Source organism: Lepidochelys olivacea (genome assembly GCF_965140295.1).
Source record: "Lepidochelys olivacea isolate rLepOli2 genome assembly, chromosome: 3".
Lineage (NCBI taxonomy): Eukaryota > Metazoa > Chordata > Testudines > Cheloniidae > Lepidochelys > Lepidochelys olivacea.
This window is the reverse complement of record NC_140413.1, coordinates 29764826-29783408: the sequence shown is the minus strand read 5'-3', so window position 1 is coordinate 29783408 and position 18583 is coordinate 29764826. Positions and strand designations below refer to the sequence as shown.

Below are 18583 nucleotides of genomic sequence, written 5' to 3'. Positions count from 1 at the left end.
AATTTCCCCACCCCCATTCCCATTTCCCCCCTTACTTCCTGATTGACTTTGCTTAGCTATACCTTAACCAATCATTTTCCTGAAATTTAACTAACCAATCCTAACATATCGTAACATGATTATTTAACCAATTATATCCCACCACCTTAATTAGTTTATTAATTAAGTATTCATATTATTAGTTATTAATATTAATTAGTTTATTAATTATACAGCAGACAGAAACAATCACAGAACCAGACAGAGATTATACAGAAAAACAATAGGGAAACGGGGACTACAATGATAGAACAACACAGAAATGAGGATTTCACAACTACATCTATAAAGACATAAGGGTTTCCCAGCTGTGTCTATTGATAAGTGAGTTCTTGCCACACAGGATGCTATCAAACCAAGTTTCCTTTTACATTTTCTAGGCACTTCCCTTTCTCAGGAGGTGATAGGCACTATCAGGACAGGATTGTATTCCTAACAGCCCAATAGCACCTTACTTCAATGTGACTAGTTTGGAATGTGAGGATGTGACTGTTTGCTTCCCAGCTTATGGCTGCCTCTGCGCTTAGCTAAAGGCCTTAGCCAAAGAACAGGGCCTCAGACTGTCACAGTAAGAGAGGGCCCTTACACCGGCAGACAGTGATTTGGATTCTTTCTTTTATACCTCTATAACTGGCTAAGTGATAAGAATACACCTAAATTCTTACAGTATAGGCCTTTACAGACAGGCCTGAATATCTATATCCTAACACTCCACCCCTCTTTTTCTTTTGGGATCCTCCTGCCCAGGTATCCCTCGAAAAGCATAGGACATATGGTGACATTTCCTGATAGGGCCAGGCATCAAGGTGGAATGCATCATTGCTCCATCTGTCCCACTGCCCCTTGTGTAGTATAGTGCCCTGCACCTTCTCTCGTACGGGCATACCACACCTATTCCAATTAGTGTTCCAGACTTCCCATTATAGTGGGCCCGAGAAGGTTGGGTCCGGTTTGTCTAGTGCACTGTAGGGTTTGGAGGCCTTATTACATTACTTATAGATTATCCCCATATGCAACGTAACACAAGTACTGTTAACAATACAAAATCCACAGCAACACCAAGTCCTGACCACTGCAGTATGGTCCAACATCCAAGCCACCACCAAAACACTGCCTCTCCTCCTTCGACGGGTCACGATCTTATGTGTCCAGTTGCTAGCAGTTGCAACAAGCTGCCCCTGCAGGTTTTGCATGCTTTTGTCCATATCATAAGTCCATTGAATGTTCACAAAGAAATGGGATATTGTCCAAACCAGCTTAACCACTTGGTATGGAATCAGGCAGAATGCCCTGGTTTGATTATTCACACCAATAAGATTCACAGATCCATTTGTGCACCGAAGTCCAGATAGCAGCATGTAGATGGGTGCAGTTTGGTTATGGGCTGGTGTAATTGTTCCCCCAGTAATACATACAGTCCCAGCAAAACACCTTATACACAGTACACCCAATTGTCCACCCCTTGCATAAGCCATTGATCCTGCTCCTCCATAGTCATAGGAGAGGGGCACATCCAAACATCTTCTGTTGATTTACACCATTTCACACACCCCTTCATTGATTCCCAGTGAGCTCCTCCCCTTCTCATTATTCCCATAGAGCTTGTGGGGACCACCTTAGTTGCCGTTCCATTTCCAGGTACCATGGTAGCTATTACACAGGTGCTGGCCTCCTAGTTGAGCATTTTGCATTCTCATATACATCTCCCACCCTGCAAGGTTAGCCTTTTGAAGCCATCCCCCACCCACTTCATGTTTCTGTTCATTAAAACACAACAATGCTAGCAAGATGACAAACACCACAGACAAACAACACAAAACATAGATCCATGGTATTCTGGGTTATTTTTCCACTGGCGCCAGCTTGCTTGTAGAGTGTCTGAAAAACAAAAGAAACAATTTTTACCACCCCCTACTGGGGACAAATTATTGCCTAATAATAATACCACTTCCTTTTACAAATTTCTTTGCTATTTGCAGGAAAAACAGAAGAATTACCTCCAGGCTGTCCTTATTTTGTTCTATAGTCAGGCTAGTGAATTACCCCACTCACTGGTCATTTATGAAATTCATGAGGTGGTGTACCTCAGTTTCCCCTCTTGTACAACAGACCAAGTTTGCAATAGTTTCTCTGCTGTACCAAGCATTAAGTTTATTCTCAGATAATAGCTGAGACAGCTTTAGATTTTAGCACTGTACACACACACACAACCCTTAAGGTTAACCTGTTCCCCTTATTTTTAAGCTTGACTTGTTTTTTCTTTTTTCACCTCCCTTTCCTGGAGGGCCATAATCTGAGTCTTCTAGTAGCTTGTTTGCTGACCAGATGTATTCATTATCTGCAGCTCCTTTGTGCCCATCCGCTAGGTAATTTGCATTTACACAGAGGCTTTCTAGCATGCTTTTGGATCCAAAGCTATTAGCAGCTCAGAGACTGTCTTAAAAGGGACACATTCCACTTCCACTAGAGTTCTGATTACTTTCCACTTTCATCTCCTGCTCCAAATCACACAAAGATCTGAAAAAGAAAGCACAACCTATTGTGGCTCCCTTTTGGAACGCTAATAGGATTTTAATTAAGTACCTCGTTTTGTTTTCATTTCCTTTTTTTTTACCCCTTCTCCAATATACACTGCACACGTCCTGGGAAAATGCACATTCCTTCCATAGTTTAACCTCCATAACATTAGCCATATTAATTTTACACAAGGTGTAACTGCCTCCCCCGTGCTCACAGAATTTTTATGCACACCCACCAAAGCAACAATCTGATCCCTCAGAGCCATCCCAAGGCTTAGTGTTCCCATCATTCCTCCCCTTTTCCTTTTCTTTTTCCTATGCACACATACAAAATTCTCTTTTGCCTAACATCCCTTGCACTGTGATTACTGTTTTACACAATTGTACCTTGATTACACTCCCATCTTGTACAACTAGACACAACCAGGGGCAGCCAAGTTAAGTTCCAATAGAAACCCCTTACATCCTTTAGTGATTTTGATTACATTACCCAATAGTCAGATAATTTTGATCAGATTATCTCTCTGCCTGCTGCCTGCAGCAGTCCCTTAAAGACCATTTCTGTGGGAAAAGGGCCCATTTTCCTTCAGAATAGCTGTACAGGCTTCTGGGGACAGAAGCACAGTGGTGGTAGTAGTCACTCTACCCGACCCCCTTGGATAATTTAATTACCAAGCTTCCATCCAATGTGACTGCACAGAGTTGCACATACAGTTCCATTTATATAACTGGGTTTTATCATTAAACAAAAACTTCCTTCTTGTAACACCACAACTGTTACTCTTTTAACATCTTCACAACAGTTACCTTTTACCATTTCCACAACTCCCAAATGTTTACTTTCCTCCAAACCCTGTATTATCAATTTTTGCAAAAGCTATTTGTAACTTTTCACTCACTTCTTTAAATCACTTACTCCTACATTTAGTTCTTTAAGGTAGTGCTGTATTAATGGCTTGATTTGTCTGTAACAACGTAGCCACCAAGTACAATTATTGCCACACAGCTGCCTTAACCTGTGCTGTCTTTAGTCTCTAAGGTGCCACAAGTACTCCTTTTCTTTTTGTCTTTACCTTGAGACTGTTCAAAGAGGCAGTAAAACATTTGTCTCCATGGATGCCCATGGATCTTTTACTCCAAAAATTCCAGTGGAATACAACAGACCTCCGTCATGCTTTATCCAAAATAACCAAAACATTTCACATAAATATTCAAAGTACCCTCCATTAAAACTTAAGAAAAACAAAAGTGTGGAAAGGCAGGGGGAGAGGAGGGGGAAGAGGTGGAAAGAAACCAATTAAGCCCGTCAGGTCAGTTTAAAGTATAGGCTACCAGCAGCAAATTAAGTAAACCGAGAAAAAGAAGGAAAAGAAGAAAAGGACATAGTTAGCTCTGAGCCAAGAGTAGGCTCCCTGGGTTGAAACAGTTGGGAACCCTTATCCCCAGGTTCTCATTCTAGCTCTGGGAGAAGAGTGGGGTTGTTACCAGCTCCTGCAAACCCTGCCATTTTGCACTTTGAAACCATTTTTTTTTTCCTTCTTCTTCTTCTTCTTCTTCTTCTTCTTCTTCCTTTCTTTCTTTCCACTCCCCCAGGACCAAGTCCCAGCTCCAGTCTCTAAAGGTAGTCTGCTAACTCTGCTTTTGACTTTAAACCCTGTTGTGCCAAATCATCTTTAACCACCCCTAACTAATTTACAACCCTTCAGCAGCCCTTGCTGAAGCAGCACCAAACTTGAAAGATTACTGGAAGCTTCCCATAATGCTGCCCTTCAAACCTCTCACCAGTGGAGTGAAGTGCCTTCTTTCCCTGGAAGGCATTCAGTCCCAATGGGCAGGGACCTTTTTCCACTACCCATATACCAAAGGAAGGTGGGCTCCTCAGATACCCCTCATCCCTCTGGGTCCCCTAACACTTCCTCCATTTCCTTTTTAATCTCATCCCAGGTTGACCCCTGCACCTGGTGTGAGCCCTTGTTCTTCCTTATCCATTTATCAAAAAAATCCTTTACCCTGGCTTGCCAGAACCCGCAACTACCATCATGAGAGTTTGCGATACCCCCTCCAAGCAGCTGCGCGGACTGTTGGGGAGCGGGACTCACAGGCTGCCACTCACCTATCTGATGCGATTCATCAAAGTCACCGGCACCAAGATGTTAGGGGCTTATTCCTTCACCCACTTACTTCCCTGGTCCTTCTCACATGAACAGAGAGCAACAATACCCAAAGTCCAAAGGTGCAAACAATTTGATGTTTATTGGGGTGAACTTCCAGCAAGCATGATTCCAGTTTCCTTCCTTAGTGTCCCCCTTCCCAGCTCTGACATCACAGAGCCTTACCTGTGTCCCTGTTCCCATTCCCCCCCCCCCCCGGCTTAGCAAAACATGATTCCAATTTCCCCACCCCCATTCCCTGTTCCCATCCCCCCCTTACTTCCTGACTGACTGCAGACTATATAGTAAAACTTGAGTTCTGCTTAGCTATACCTTAACCAATCATTTTCCTGAAATTTAACTAACCAATCCTAACATATTGTAACATGTGATGTTTTGACATGTGATGTTGACAATTTGTGGTTTAACTATTAGAAAGCTTTAACTTTTTGAATCTCAATGTCCACTGACATTAAATAATTGTCTGATCCTGCCTATTGTTTCCTGCAACTATGAAATTTAAATAGATAAAAATTAGGGCTGTGGATTAAACACAGTTAACTCACATGATTAATTCAAAAAAATTAATCACAATTAAAAAAATTAATCGCGATTAATCACACTGTTAAACAATCGACTACCAATGGAAATTTATTAAATATTTTTGGATGTTTTTCTACATTTTCAGATATATTGATTTAAATTACAACACAGAATACAAAAAGTGTACAGTGCTCATTTTATATTATTATTTTTTTACAAATATTTGCACTGTAAAATGATATAAGAAATAGTATTTTTCAATTCACCTCATACAAGTACTGTAGTGTAATCTCTTTATTGTGAAAGTACAACTTACAAATGTAGATTTTTTTTTACATAACTGCTCAAAAACAAAACAATGTAAAACTTTAGAGCCTACAAGTCCACGCAGTCCTACTTCTTATTCAGCCAATCTCCAAGACAAACAAGTTTGTTTACATTTATGGGAGATAATGCTGACCACCATTACATTACAGTATCACCTGAACATCCCAACCTATGTGAACAAAATAACACAAACAATTGCATCCTGGTTTTTTACTTGTGGTCCATCAGACCCAGTTCTCTAAAAATTAGCCCCTCCTGTTGCTTGCGCTGTCCCAGTTACACTCTATTTTTATTGTGCTGGCTTAATCAGGCATGGGTATGTCTCCTTGAGCTGGGAATCCCACCCCTCCAGCTCCAGGTGCAGATAGACTATTGCAGCTTACGGCCTCTCCCTTCTGACATATAGAGGCATAGGAACTGTCCTACCAGAAAAGACTAGTGGTCCATCTAGTCCAGTAGCTCGTATCTGACAGTGGCCAATGTCAGATATTCAGAAGAAGGTGTAAAATCCCGCTAATGCGCCTACCTAATGGGGCAATATTGCCCCATCTAGTGATCAGCTGATGGGAGCCTGTGTAATTTTACCTTAGTAATGCAACTGCATTATTATTCCTATAACAACTGTCTACTGCTATTTTAGCAGCTTATTAAACTGGCCTCAGCATTCCGGAGAGTCCATTCACATCTGACCTGAGCATTCTAAGACAGAGGCCTCCTGAACCCAGAGCCTCCTTGCCTGGGAGCTGGAGTACTGCCCATCATTGTAGACAAGCTTTAATTCAGTGTCTTCAGTAAAATTATAAAAAGATCTTAACAAAGCCATCTGTCACAAGCAGAGTCCAGTTTGATCCATTTTAAATGCTAACAAATGCTGCTGATCCAATTTTGTTTGACTGCTGCTGCCACATGTCTTGGGATTCATGAGGGCCTCAGCTGTTTTTCTTTCATTTTTGTATTGCTGCCCAAGTATTGGCATGTGTAATGTTGCAAGATTAAGCTAAAAATAGAAAGTTCAAAAGACATGAAGGAAGATTTTACACTGTTTTGACTGCTGCTTTCTTTGGGGAACAAAAAATGCCAGCTCCACAGCAAAGAGCAAAACAAGAACAAAGACACCAAAACAACCCTAAGAGATAAAGGACGGAACTGAACTTTAGAATGTACAGGTGATCTCGGAACAGAAGAAATAATAGGCCTAAGTAGGCTTTCAAAGCCCAGGCTGTTACCTGCTTTCCAGATCTCAGACAAACATGGCCCAGTTTGCGAGGGGAGTGTTTTGGCTTTGGTTTTAACCAGTTAAACACTTCCTGCTCACACAGTATGCCTGGCCAATGTGGATCTGATCAAATCACTTTAAAATGAGGGCTGTGCTATTTCCCTACCTAGTTTGGAAAGTGGATTACAACCATCAGTTTTAAATGATTTTGTCAGTTCATCGGAATAGCCAAACTGAATCAGACTGAGGCCCATCTAATCTAGTATCTTGTCACCAGCAGCAGCAAATACCAGAGGTTCGGAGAAAGGTGCAAGAAACCCAGCAGTTATGGGATTACCTGTCTTGAGTGAAAGTTTCCCCCTAATCCCCAATAGTTTGAGGTTGGCTGAAGCCCTGAAGCATGGGGATTTAACAATAGAGTTTCTATTTTTAAAAGGTAAGTGATGTCTAAGCCACATAAGTAGACAACTACAATTAAAGCATTAAAAATGTTTTGTTACAACAAGTAAAACTTGTGGTCAAAATTTTCAAACCTGCGTGCCTAATTTTAGGCCCTTAGATCCATATTTGGGGGCCTCAAGAGAAGTAGTTTGATTTTCAGTCAGTGGAAGCTGCACATGCTGAGCACCTCTGAAAATCAGGCCACTTTTATTTAGGTGCCTAAACTGGCACTTAGGTGATGAACTTTGGGCACTCAAGTTTGTAAACTCTGACCTTATTGTATTTAAGCTGAGCTACAGTGACTCTATTAGGCAACCAACCACTCAAACAGATGCAGAAAAGCAATTATGAGAAGAAAGCAAAGCTGCTCCCCCTTTCTGAACATGGTGAGGAGATAGCAAAATGGAAACCTTCTTAGGGGCTGTTCGAGGAAAATGCTCTTGGATACTTTAGATTGCAACTAATGGATGACAGTTGGAAAGAGAGTGAAAAGGCATCTTAAAAATTAAAATAGGCTCTGAAATATCATAATCCACAATGCAACATACTGCTACGAATACGATCTTACACCCGAGTTGAATACTATCCAACTGAGACAGAATGAGAACATTGGTGTGAATGGTGACAAGGCAATTCAGATACACCTGAAGCAGATCTCCTTAAAACACCTGCCTGCTAATAATGACTCCTTGTGTTTGTGGGTATAGATGAGATTGCTGCCTTACTCTAGATTCCTATTAAACTGATATCAAGCATAGTCCTTTCATAAATAATTGACCATGTTATCCCAGTAACTAATTAAGTGCTCTTGGAATTATTTAGACCAATTGTGCAGCGGGAAATGGAAAGATAAAATAAGATAAAGCAATGTTGTTCTATTATCTAAGTGCAAAAGCTCCCTCTAGTGATGAGAACGTTCCTTAAGCAATTATGAACGTCATATACAAAATAATAAAGGCCTAGTATGGCTGTCTATGCCTTCCTGCCTCTTGGCTGGATTTCTGCAATGTGCTTTATCTGGAACACCAACTGAAAACTACTCAAATTTCAGCCACAGAAGAACACAGCAACACAACTGCTCTAGGGCCTTTGTCTGCAAGAGTCTGAGGCCAATATGTTGCAAACTGCACCTGCTGCCTGTTATCTCACAAGTATACTTCAAGATTTTATATATAATCTCTTTTAGTAACATGGGACCTAATAAACTGTGTCTTAATTTATGCCCCACGATGGTAATTAAGATCAGTGATGATCAAAGGCCTAGTGTTCCCAGATATAATCTCAAGATGGTGGTAGGATGGATGGCTTTCTCCTTCAAGAGGCACAACTCTACTCTGTAATGCTCTCTCCTCAAACTCTCTGGCCTGTGTTATACAGGAGGCCAGAGGAGATGATCATAATGATCCCTTCTGGCCTTAAATTCTAGGAATCTCAACCTAAACCATGGAATATCTATGGCAATCTTCCCGGCAAGTCGACAAACACTTTAAATGGCCTTTTTGTAGTTTTCTCACCTATGATTTTAATTATAGTTTGTGCACAGTGCTTTATACAATATAAAAGGCAAAGAAAGGTTACATGACATGCCTGACCAAGGCTACTTTGCAATTCAGCGACAAGCCCAAGAATGGAAGAACCCAGACTTCTTCCTATCCCCCACTCTAGGGTTGCCAACTCTGACTGATCCTATTAAAATCTCCCAGATTGCGTTCAATAGTCACCGGGAGACCAATGCTGATTCTGGGGGACTCCAGGCCAATCCTGGAGGGTTGGCAACATTACCCCACTCCTCTGCTCTCATCTTCACAAAACACCACAGCAAACGTGACAATCCTGAGAGTTTAGAAGAATGCATATTTCATTCAATATAAAAAAAAAGTCTCTATCTATACAGGAAAAAAATCCCAACACATTCGTGAGTGCGGGGAGAGGAAAAGAACACTGCATGTTACGGTACCATTCTGCAATGTATGGAAATGTAAATATAAAAAAGAGACTTCTGAAAAACGAACACATTGGGAAGAATTCCAGACCCTTAGTCCTGAAACCAAATCCCATGGGCAGAACCTTGCCTCTGCACAGAATCATACTAACTTTGATGGAGATCAGCCTGAGCACAAAGGCCAAGCCGTGGAATTCTGACCACAAGACCAGAGTGCCATAGACTGGAAGGAAACAGATATTTTCTGCCATTTGCCAATACACACTGACTTTTCTACCATGTTGACTTCATTACTGTCTTCCCTCCCTCCCCACTTCTAAAGACAAAATTCTCTGCCGATAGATGAAAATGCATTCTCTGAATTTTCCAAACCATTTCCATGAAACAATACAGTGTTTAAGGACAAGACTCGTAATCCCTATCCTTCAATGAGAATAACACAGGCTCACCCCTGCGCCTCATGGAGCTCATTATGGGATTGGGATGGGAGTTCTAGCAATAAATTTACCAACTCAAATAATTTCAACCAAAAGCAAAGCATAAACTGGTTCCAGATAAGAAAAAATACAGCTGATATTGACTTACACAGTCTGATTTTTCTAACTATTGCATAGTTTAAATAGTTTACATTTTGGAGAAATTATGTAGTTTAAAATAATGTGTTTTTTTTTTAAAAAAAAGCAATGCATGTTATCCTCAGCCATCCATTCAAGTTTTGCATAGCTTAAACTACAACCTCCTCTTGTGGTCAAGTAAAATTAATATCTAAACAGCTGAGATTTTTTCCCCCACAGAAAAACATCGTAAAACATCATTTTCTTAGGGAGAAAAAAAGCAAATTATACACATGTAGAAAAGAATGAAATGATATGATTTTTTCAAATAAACGTTTACAGTTCATATCACCATTATAAATCAAGAACATCATTAAAACTCTACCTGAGAGTTCTGGATGCTGCCATTACATAAACTCAGGCCTGTGGAACAAACTACATACAGTTAACTCCTGACCAGAGTTTCTGCCACTTAGAGTGTCCCTTTTTAAAATGTCCAGTACCCAGTCCCGCACAAAAAAAAGTCCTATTTGTACATTAGAATCAGATTACGTGGATACCTACATCAAGTCCCAGTAAGCATCAACATACATTAATAAAGAGAGAGCAGCATAAAACAAAAACCATCATAATTCCAAATGAGCCCCCCAATACAATATCCTTTCTGGGTAATCAGAAATGTTTACAGGTACATGATAAGAGGGGAAAGTAGTGCATTATCTGCAAGCATTCCTTAAACCATTCTTTTTATTTCATAATATTAGTGATGATTTGAACATACAGCAAGGAATTTCAGAGGAATGTCAAAACATCAGCTTTAAACTCACCCTACTGTGTGTTAATGGTATGGAAGCACCCCTGCTTGATGACTTCTAATCCCTAAAGAAAGTGGAGTAATTTAAAGCATAAAGTTCCATCTTTAGCTCTTGATCGCCTTGTTTCTGAAGCAGTAGATATGTCAGAAAATCATAGTATTGTAATGTTTTCTAAAGTCCTTTTATTTTACAGGCATGTCACAACCACCATCCCAGTGCATACTGTGTCCAGAGAAGCAGCCTGAATGCTAGGAGACACCCAGTCCCATATGTATACTCCTACCTAGGTTTAAGACCAAAATTCCCAATTCGATAAACACTCCCCTGTCTTCTCAACTAGTGGGGTCAGAGTCAGAAAGATCTGTTTAAATCACTAGTTGCTTGTCTGACTCTGAGATGGACACATAGGTCCTGATCCTGCATCAAGAATGCACTCACTTAAACTGAGCTCTGTACAGGTGCAAGAGTCCTCACCTGTGCATCCCAAGTCAGGATTGGAGCCTTAGAATGTCACTTTACACAGAGTACAGACAAAGGTATCTGGGAGTGGGTTCTAATTAGTAGGGGTTCCGGTTTAACTATGTACCCACCTGGATGATTTTTATCTAATTTTAAATTATTATTGACTCACTTCTTGTGGATATCACCGAAGAAATGGGTCTTAAGGAGGGATGTGAATAAAGACCTGGCAGGGGCTTGGTGAACCAGAATTGGGGGAGTATTCTACACATAGGAGGTGGCTTGAAGATTGTAATGAGACATCTGGGATTCCAGACTCCTTTCTTATATTCAAAATAAGAAGTAATTGTGGTAAGTGGAAGGCGTCTTTTGGCAAATTCTGACCTTTTACAGGCAATCACTGTAAGTTTATATATAGATTCAGATCTAAATAGAGATATAGATCTCTCTCCTCCCTCAGAGACCCCACTGCTGATCTGTCAGGAGTTGAACTCCGGAGTGCACTGACTGATAAACACATTGGACCTTAGGCTCAAAGTTAAAAATGGTCTCCCGCTTCAGCTTGCTTGTAAATACCACTGAATGGCAGTATCACCCCATATGGCTAATCAGCCACATGTACCATATTCTGAAGAGCAATCTGGGATGCAAGTCACTGAGCAGACCCATAGGAGAAATCCAGCAAAGTAACAGAGTAGACTGGGAAATGGCTCATTTCTTCAGTTCAGTGGCATTTATAAGGAAGATGAGGCTGGAGGACAGTTTTAATGTTCAACCCCCAGCTAGATGTGATAGTCTGTCACAGCGCACCCAGGGACTTTTAGCAGCTGGTCAGCTCCTTGCCCAGAGAGCAGTAAGCAATTAAAGGTCACTCCTCCTGAACCAATTTTTGATTGTTGAGGCCTGCAGGAGTTTTCAATGGGAGTTTTCTTAGTCAGGCCTGAAATTAAGAGGCTTTCAAAGTGTGAAACTAACGTTGATCCCTGGAAAGACCTTATTCTAAACAAACAGAAATTCTGTCCTGATGAGAGTTCAAAGCTAAGTCCCCAGCAGCTGTCTGCATTGGTTTCCACTCCCTCTGGGATAAATATTCATGAGCCAGCCTGGTTTCCAATGGAGACAGTAAACACACTGGGGAAACCAGCAACTATCAGGGGATTCTGTTTCAGTTGAACACACAGAATAAAACTAAGCCTGGCAAACTTGGCAGCACACTCTACACCAGGCTTTGCTACTAACGCAGCCGCTGTTTTGGGGACTTTGCAATCAACGTGGCATGGTCTCGACTTTACACAGCAGTAGCTGGTGTTTCAGAAGCTGAGAATTAGGACTTGCTGGCTACAGCTGGTATCTTTAGCCTTTGGTAAGGATTGTTCTTTTTAAGATTATTATTACAATAATGCTTCTCTTAGCAGTCACCCAATGGAGCAACACAAATCAGCTGCCTAGTAGAAGAGGGTTATTAAGTAAAGGGGAAACAAAATAGCACACAGGTTGCCTGTTGGAGGTTGGGGTCTTAGTGCAGATTGCTTGCCAGATCCTGAAAGAAAGTGCTAGGAGAGAAAGGGATGAAGGAGAGAGAGCTGTGGGATTGGATGGTCTTGGAGAGCATCTCCTCTTAGCCTTCCTAGTGGTGACAACATATCGCATCACAGGGGAGACACAGATGGGAAGCAGATCAACTGGATTCAGGAGAACCACCTCCGCCAGGTACCGGTTACCAGCAGCCAGACCTTTGGTGGACCTCGCCTCATCCTCGTCTCCTTCTCTCAGCACCCCCCAGCATGGGAAAGCTCTGCCTGCCAGTCAGGTCTTAGCACAACAGGCAGCCCGGGCCCGGGAGGAGGAGCAGGCAGCACTGCGGAAGGACCAGGTTCGGCAGGACAAGATCTGGAGGGAGTTTATGGAGGCTGAGTGGAGGGGAAGAAAATATTGGTAAGTACCTCAATTTCAACTTCACGTGCTTGTCTTAACACTGCCACTGCTCAGAGACTTAGGTTATATCTACACTGTAGCTGGAAGAGGTAATTTCCAGCTCAAGTAGATATAGCTACGCTACCTCTGATCAAACTAGCATGATAAAGACAGAAGGGTAGCCGCGGTGGTATGAGCAGCAGGAGGGGCTAGCCATGCGAGTATGTACCTAGGATCTCAGGGTAGCTAGCCCAGCTTGACGTTTGCACTGCTGTGGCTACACTCTATATTTAGTGCACTTACTCTGATTGATCTAGTGTGGGTATGTCAACCTGAACTGGAAATCACACCTACACTCGGTGCGGACATACCCTGAGGGCCTGATCCAAAACCCATTAAGTCAATGGAAAGACTTCCACTAAATGGACTTTGGATCAGGCCCTAATTCTGCAACTGCCGAGAGTAAACACCATCTCTGTTCTCCTCTTTTTGGCAATACTCTGTTGGAGTGTATCTCCTGGCAAGCCATGCTTGAGCGGAAACAGAGACACTAAGGAACCCCAGGCTTAATACTGCTCAGCTGTATATGGATGTCCACACAGTGAGGATACAAATGTGACAGCATCTGTAATTGATTGCACAGATGCTGATATTATTGCCTGTCCTCAAATTCTTGGAAGTGGCTGAAATAGAGATTGGACAGAGTGTTCTGCCAAAAAATTATTTGTGCTTCAACCCTGCAAATCTCTTGAGTGCCCCTGACCCCTCACATATAGACACACCCACACAGGGAAAATCCCATTGTTACTAATATATCAGCAGGGTGTATAGCATGCCTGGGGCATAAATTATGCTTTGATTGGATATATACACAGTTGAGCTGATGAAACAAGCTTTAAGATCTCTCTCTCTCTCACACACACACACACACACACACACACACACACACTATTTGTGATCATTCTCCAATTTACAATATCAACATGCCCGCTGGAAGAATATGTTTGGTAAAAGCAAGGTTAGCTTGAGTTCTGATTATATGCCAGCCTCATCCAGCCAGACACCAGGGAAGCAAGGTAATAAGTGGGTAATCAGCTACCATGACCTTCCCTTGGATTCAGTGGAAAGGAGGGAAGAGATCTTTTGATAGCTCCCCTTCTCCCACCAGCCTCCTGCAGATGACACCAACCCTAGCAGTGATTGCTTCTTTCCTCAGGGACATATTTTTAACTTTTCTCTTTGCCTCTTTCAACTCAGCCTCCAGGTGAGAGGAACAAAGCTCACCAGCAGCTCCACATCCCCTCACAGAGCTTGGGATGGGAGAAGTCCTCTCCATTCTGGTAGCCTGGGAATGAAAGAGGGTCTAAGGAAATGAGACCAATGGGCTGATTTTCATATGATGAAGCCTAGGCAGTCCTTGATTACTAGTACTTCAGAATACAAATATAGTATTCTCCAGATCTGATATGTTTGTACAGCGCCTAGCACAACGGGACCCTGATCTTGGGGCCTCTAGGTGCTACTGAGATATGAAAATATATAATAATAAATACAATGCCAATTAATTATTATTATATGCTAAACTGCACTGCAGGACTTCCACACCACAGTAGCAGTGTCCACATGGTGAGTTACTGCACAGCAAGCTAGTGAGCTGTAGATTTACACTGTGGATTGCTGTGCAGTAACTCACCAGGAAGGCAAGCCCTTAGATAGCACCTTCTCTCCACAGATACCAAAACACTTTAGAAAGATGGCTATACTGTCATTAGCCCCATTTTACAGATGGGGAAAGTGAAGGGATTTGCCCAAACTCACAAAGCAAATTAGTGGCAGAGTCAGGAATAGGACTCAGGTTTCCTGACTTACAATCCTGTGATCATGTCACAGCTTCCAGTTTGTCCATTTGTACAAAACACTGTAGCAGGTGGCTGCTCCCCTACCTGCAAATAAAGCTTAGCATGAACAATGAAAGCCATGTGCTCATTGCAGGAGGGAGGTGTAAAACACAGAGAGCTTTATGACTGTAAGAAACTGTTCTCCTGTTAAACTAGTCTGAGCAGCAGGAAATGGATGGACTGAAAACATCAGATTTGGAACTTAAATAGACTCTCAAATGGCAGACACAACAGCAAAAAACTTCTCTTTATTGAGTTACTTTTCTAAGGAGAACACATACTTCAGGCGCTTCTGCCTTACTGTTATTTTTAAAGTAGACAGCCTGTAGGGCTGTGAAAAACCATACAGAATACCTCTATGTTTGTTCTTATTAGGAGGAATTTCTTTCTATTAACATGGCTATTAACCAGAAAAATCAAGGTAGAATACCTAGAATTCTGGCTAAGATTGGGGATTACTCTATGTCAAAGTTCGGGTATTGTTAGTAATAACTTTTAATTGACACCAGCTGATCTCTGGGTTGTTGGAAATGGAATTTTTGTTGTGAGAAAAAGGGTGCAAAGATGGACATCAGAGCAGCATCTATTATTGGCATGATAGGAGAGATTGGCAAGGGAGCATTTGCCAGCAACCATAAACGCAGATGTCTTTGAAACACAAGAGCTCATCCAGTTTTTGAAGCTGACACTCTTGAACTTTCAGCCAATTCAGTAAATGGAGATGTTTGCAGCTCCTGCTGAGAGCAGATGCATGTCTGCACCATGTGAAACAATTCTTTGTATCCACTGTGTGTGTGTGATTCTCATTGTTCAGGTACCACAGTGATGAGCACCATATAAGAACATGAATTAACAACTTGTGGCCCAGTTGTGTTCAAATTCAGAGCTGGATTCATTCTGAGAAGAATGTACAGCTTGGTTCTAGAATAAAGTCTGACTGTACCAAGATATTCTAGTCACACAATTGAGGTAAAAATTATCTGGAGAGAGAGAGAGAGAGAGAGAGAGAGATCGGTGAAGCAGTGACCCACAAAACCCTGGTCTGTATTAAAAGACAAAATCACTATTGTAATTATCTGACTACTTCTGCTGAGAGGAAAGAGTTTGTCCTGAGAAAGTGGGAGTGAAAACCTTTCATTTATTATTTGTTACTGGGACTGTGTCTTACTATGTGTTTGTATCCTGCCTAGCACAGGGTGATCCCAATTGTGATGGGGGTCTTCCATTAATACCCACTTCTGCTCAAAGGGACATCAATAGTCACTGCAAATATTTATACATTTTAAATAGGCCAAAATAATCTCTTAATCAGGGGCTGAGCCTGCTCATTTTCTCTTTTAAAAAGAAAAGAACCCTAAAATTAACAGATCACTTAGAATCGCTATTCTTTGACTTTTGCAGCTTTATTCTATGATACAGAATCAGGTTTATTTTAAATCATAGAAAATTTATGAAACTAAAGTACGGAACAGGAATGAGTCATGTAAATTAAAAACTTTTTTTTTCTACTCCAAGGTACCAGAATTGGGGTTTCATGAAGGACTATGATCCAATGGTAGGTTACACATAAATTTACTAACTGTAATCCAGGCTTTTTTTGGTTTACAACAGAGTGTCTAGTAGGCTAATATTCTAAATTGAGCCATCCTTGAAAGTAATTTGTCAAATTGTTTAAGATTAAAAACTGCAGGGAAATATGCCTAAGAAATCTGAAGTGCCACGCATCTGCTATTCTTATTCTAAGCAGATGGAATGCACTGTGTGTGTATTTCACCTCGGTTTTGAATCAAGTACAAATGCCATAAAAGGACGGACATTTTAAAAGGGTGCTTGAAGAATCAGCCTAGGAAGAAATATTGTCAGCACAATAGAATCTGAGTCATTTATTTTAAAAAATCCATCATCATCTTGCTCGACAAGTTTATAAATGGGATTATATGATGTGGTTGCCTATAATAGCAGGGTACTGGACTTGATGACTTGGGGGTGGAGGATATCTTCCATCTTATGTTCTTGCCATCACCACCACCAGAGTGGGTCCTGATTGACAGCCCATGCAATGCTATTGAAGTCAATGGGTTTGAATGGGAAGTCATGCTCCCAGTGATAAAATTCACATTCACTGTGAATGGGAGCAGTATCAGGTCCTGGCTTGAAGCAGAATTCCCCCCTCCTCCCACCCCCAGGTGCCTGTATTCTAAGAGGGGGAGTGTTATCTTATCACAAGAATGTAAACCAATGGCTTTGAATCCAATCCTGCAGCCTTTACTCAGCCAAAACACCTCCTTGGAGTAACTGGAAATTTGCCTGCGTAAGGACACAGGACCATTTATATTTTAAAATACCAAATAGCTGGAAAAAATGTAAAAATGGATGATTCAACCAGCCAATCTGAAACCACTTTATCTGGATGAAAGTCGGTGCGTTAACTTACCATGTGCTCAGACTATTCTTTGATCGGTTCAGAGAGGTAACTTCTTGGATGCTGCTTCTTTAAAGATTGCTGACCCTTGGTGAATAAGATGGTATACCACTTTTCAACAGCAAATTAAGGTGTGTCTTCTTGGAAGCTGATGGGGCATCACCAATTTCAGTTAGCTTAATAATGATTAATTTTACTGTCTCTACAGAACATTTTCACATAAATTCAGTAAATAAAATGTCAGGTAAATTTTTTAAAAATATCTGAGTGACTTAGAGTCTTAGGTCTCATTGACTTTCATTTTCATTTTTGAAAATGGGAATTAGAGGCTGTTGAAAATTTTACCCATAATCTTAAGCAAGGGTCTTTCCATTTATTTTTTCCAGGGTAAGAAAAAGGAGCAGGAGCAACTGCCTGAGTATATGCCTGTGTTCTCAGACAACGTTCCCAACACCACCAACCAGACTATCGGCAGTAGAATGAACACTGAAACTGGCAAAACTCTAATAAACATGGATTACTTCCTCAGCAGCGGAAGACAAAAGAAGAAACTTGACCACGAGTTCCAGCCCTCCTAGTGTTAGAAAGAAAATATCCCTAACAAGATATGTGGCAGGATTCAAGCTAACAATCTTTTTAGAGTCTCACAGTAATGAAGTTACAAAGCATCAAAGCCTTTCCTGATATCACTGTATCGCATGACATTTTTTCATGAGCAAAGGTGGACCTTGTGCTTAAAAAACTTCTGGGGAAATCCTCATAATATTCGGAGTGATTAGAATGGATATAAACATGTGCTGTTTAGATCACAGGGTCCAATCATGCTCCCATCAAAGAAAATGGCATTAACTTCAAAGGGAACAAGGTCACTGCCAGAGAAGAAACCCTAACCTATCTAAGATTGGTCACAAGATCTTGCCAAATGCAAGATAACATTATATTTTTAATTTCAAAGTAATCATTGCACTAGATAGCAGCAGTCCCTTGTGTTCCATTTGTCTAGCTAGGGTTTTATCATACTCCCCATCACATCAATGTCTGAACTTCTCACCAAAAGTAAAAACCAAGATGATGAAAATCTCTGTTCTAATTTTTCTCCCTACTGCTGTGGAAATGGGCGAAATTTTCCATTTTTTAAATTTGATTTTTCCCCTCTCCTTCCTTTTACTGCTACCACTGCCCTCCTCTTTCTCTTCATCTGATTTAGTTGTGTCTGGGGGAACACTAACACAAAGAGGGTTTTACACTCTGCTCTGGAGGCACTTGTAGTCATTCTGATCTCCTTCAGTGGTAAGTTCCAAGGTTTGGTTGCCCAAAAAACCTGGTCTCCCATTCTTACAAGCT

The 18583-nt window shown here is 41.2% G+C and overlaps 1 protein-coding gene across 1 annotated transcript; it reads left to right on the top strand.

The window, feature by feature from the left end:
* Positions 1 to 12152: 12152 nt before the first annotated feature.
* On the top strand, positions 12153 to 18317 carry CIMIP5 (ciliary microtubule inner protein 5). Its single transcript, XM_084622826.1, has 4 exons — positions 12153 to 12368; positions 12661 to 12940; positions 16333 to 16372; positions 17626 to 18317. Exons 2-4 carry the CDS (start codon positions 12672 to 12674, stop codon positions 17815 to 17817), a joined length of 501 nt encoding a protein of 166 aa, XP_084478952.1. The 5' UTR covers positions 12153 to 12368; positions 12661 to 12671; the 3' UTR covers positions 17818 to 18317.
* Positions 18318 to 18583: the final 266 nt, after the last annotated feature.

Excerpts from the sequence above, each read along its gene's own strand:
- CIMIP5 (XM_084622826.1), top strand. The coding sequence starts at position 12,672 with ATGGGAAGCAGATCAACTGGATTCAGGAGAACCACCTCCGCCAGGTAC. Across the intron at positions 12,941-16,332 it reads TGGAGGGGAAGAAAATATTG|GTACCAGAATTGGGGTTTCA; the intron begins GTAAGTACCTCA and ends TTCTACTCCAAG. Across the intron at positions 16,373-17,625 it reads TGAAGGACTATGATCCAATG|GGTAAGAAAAAGGAGCAGGA; the intron begins GTAGGTTACACA and ends TATTTTTTCCAG.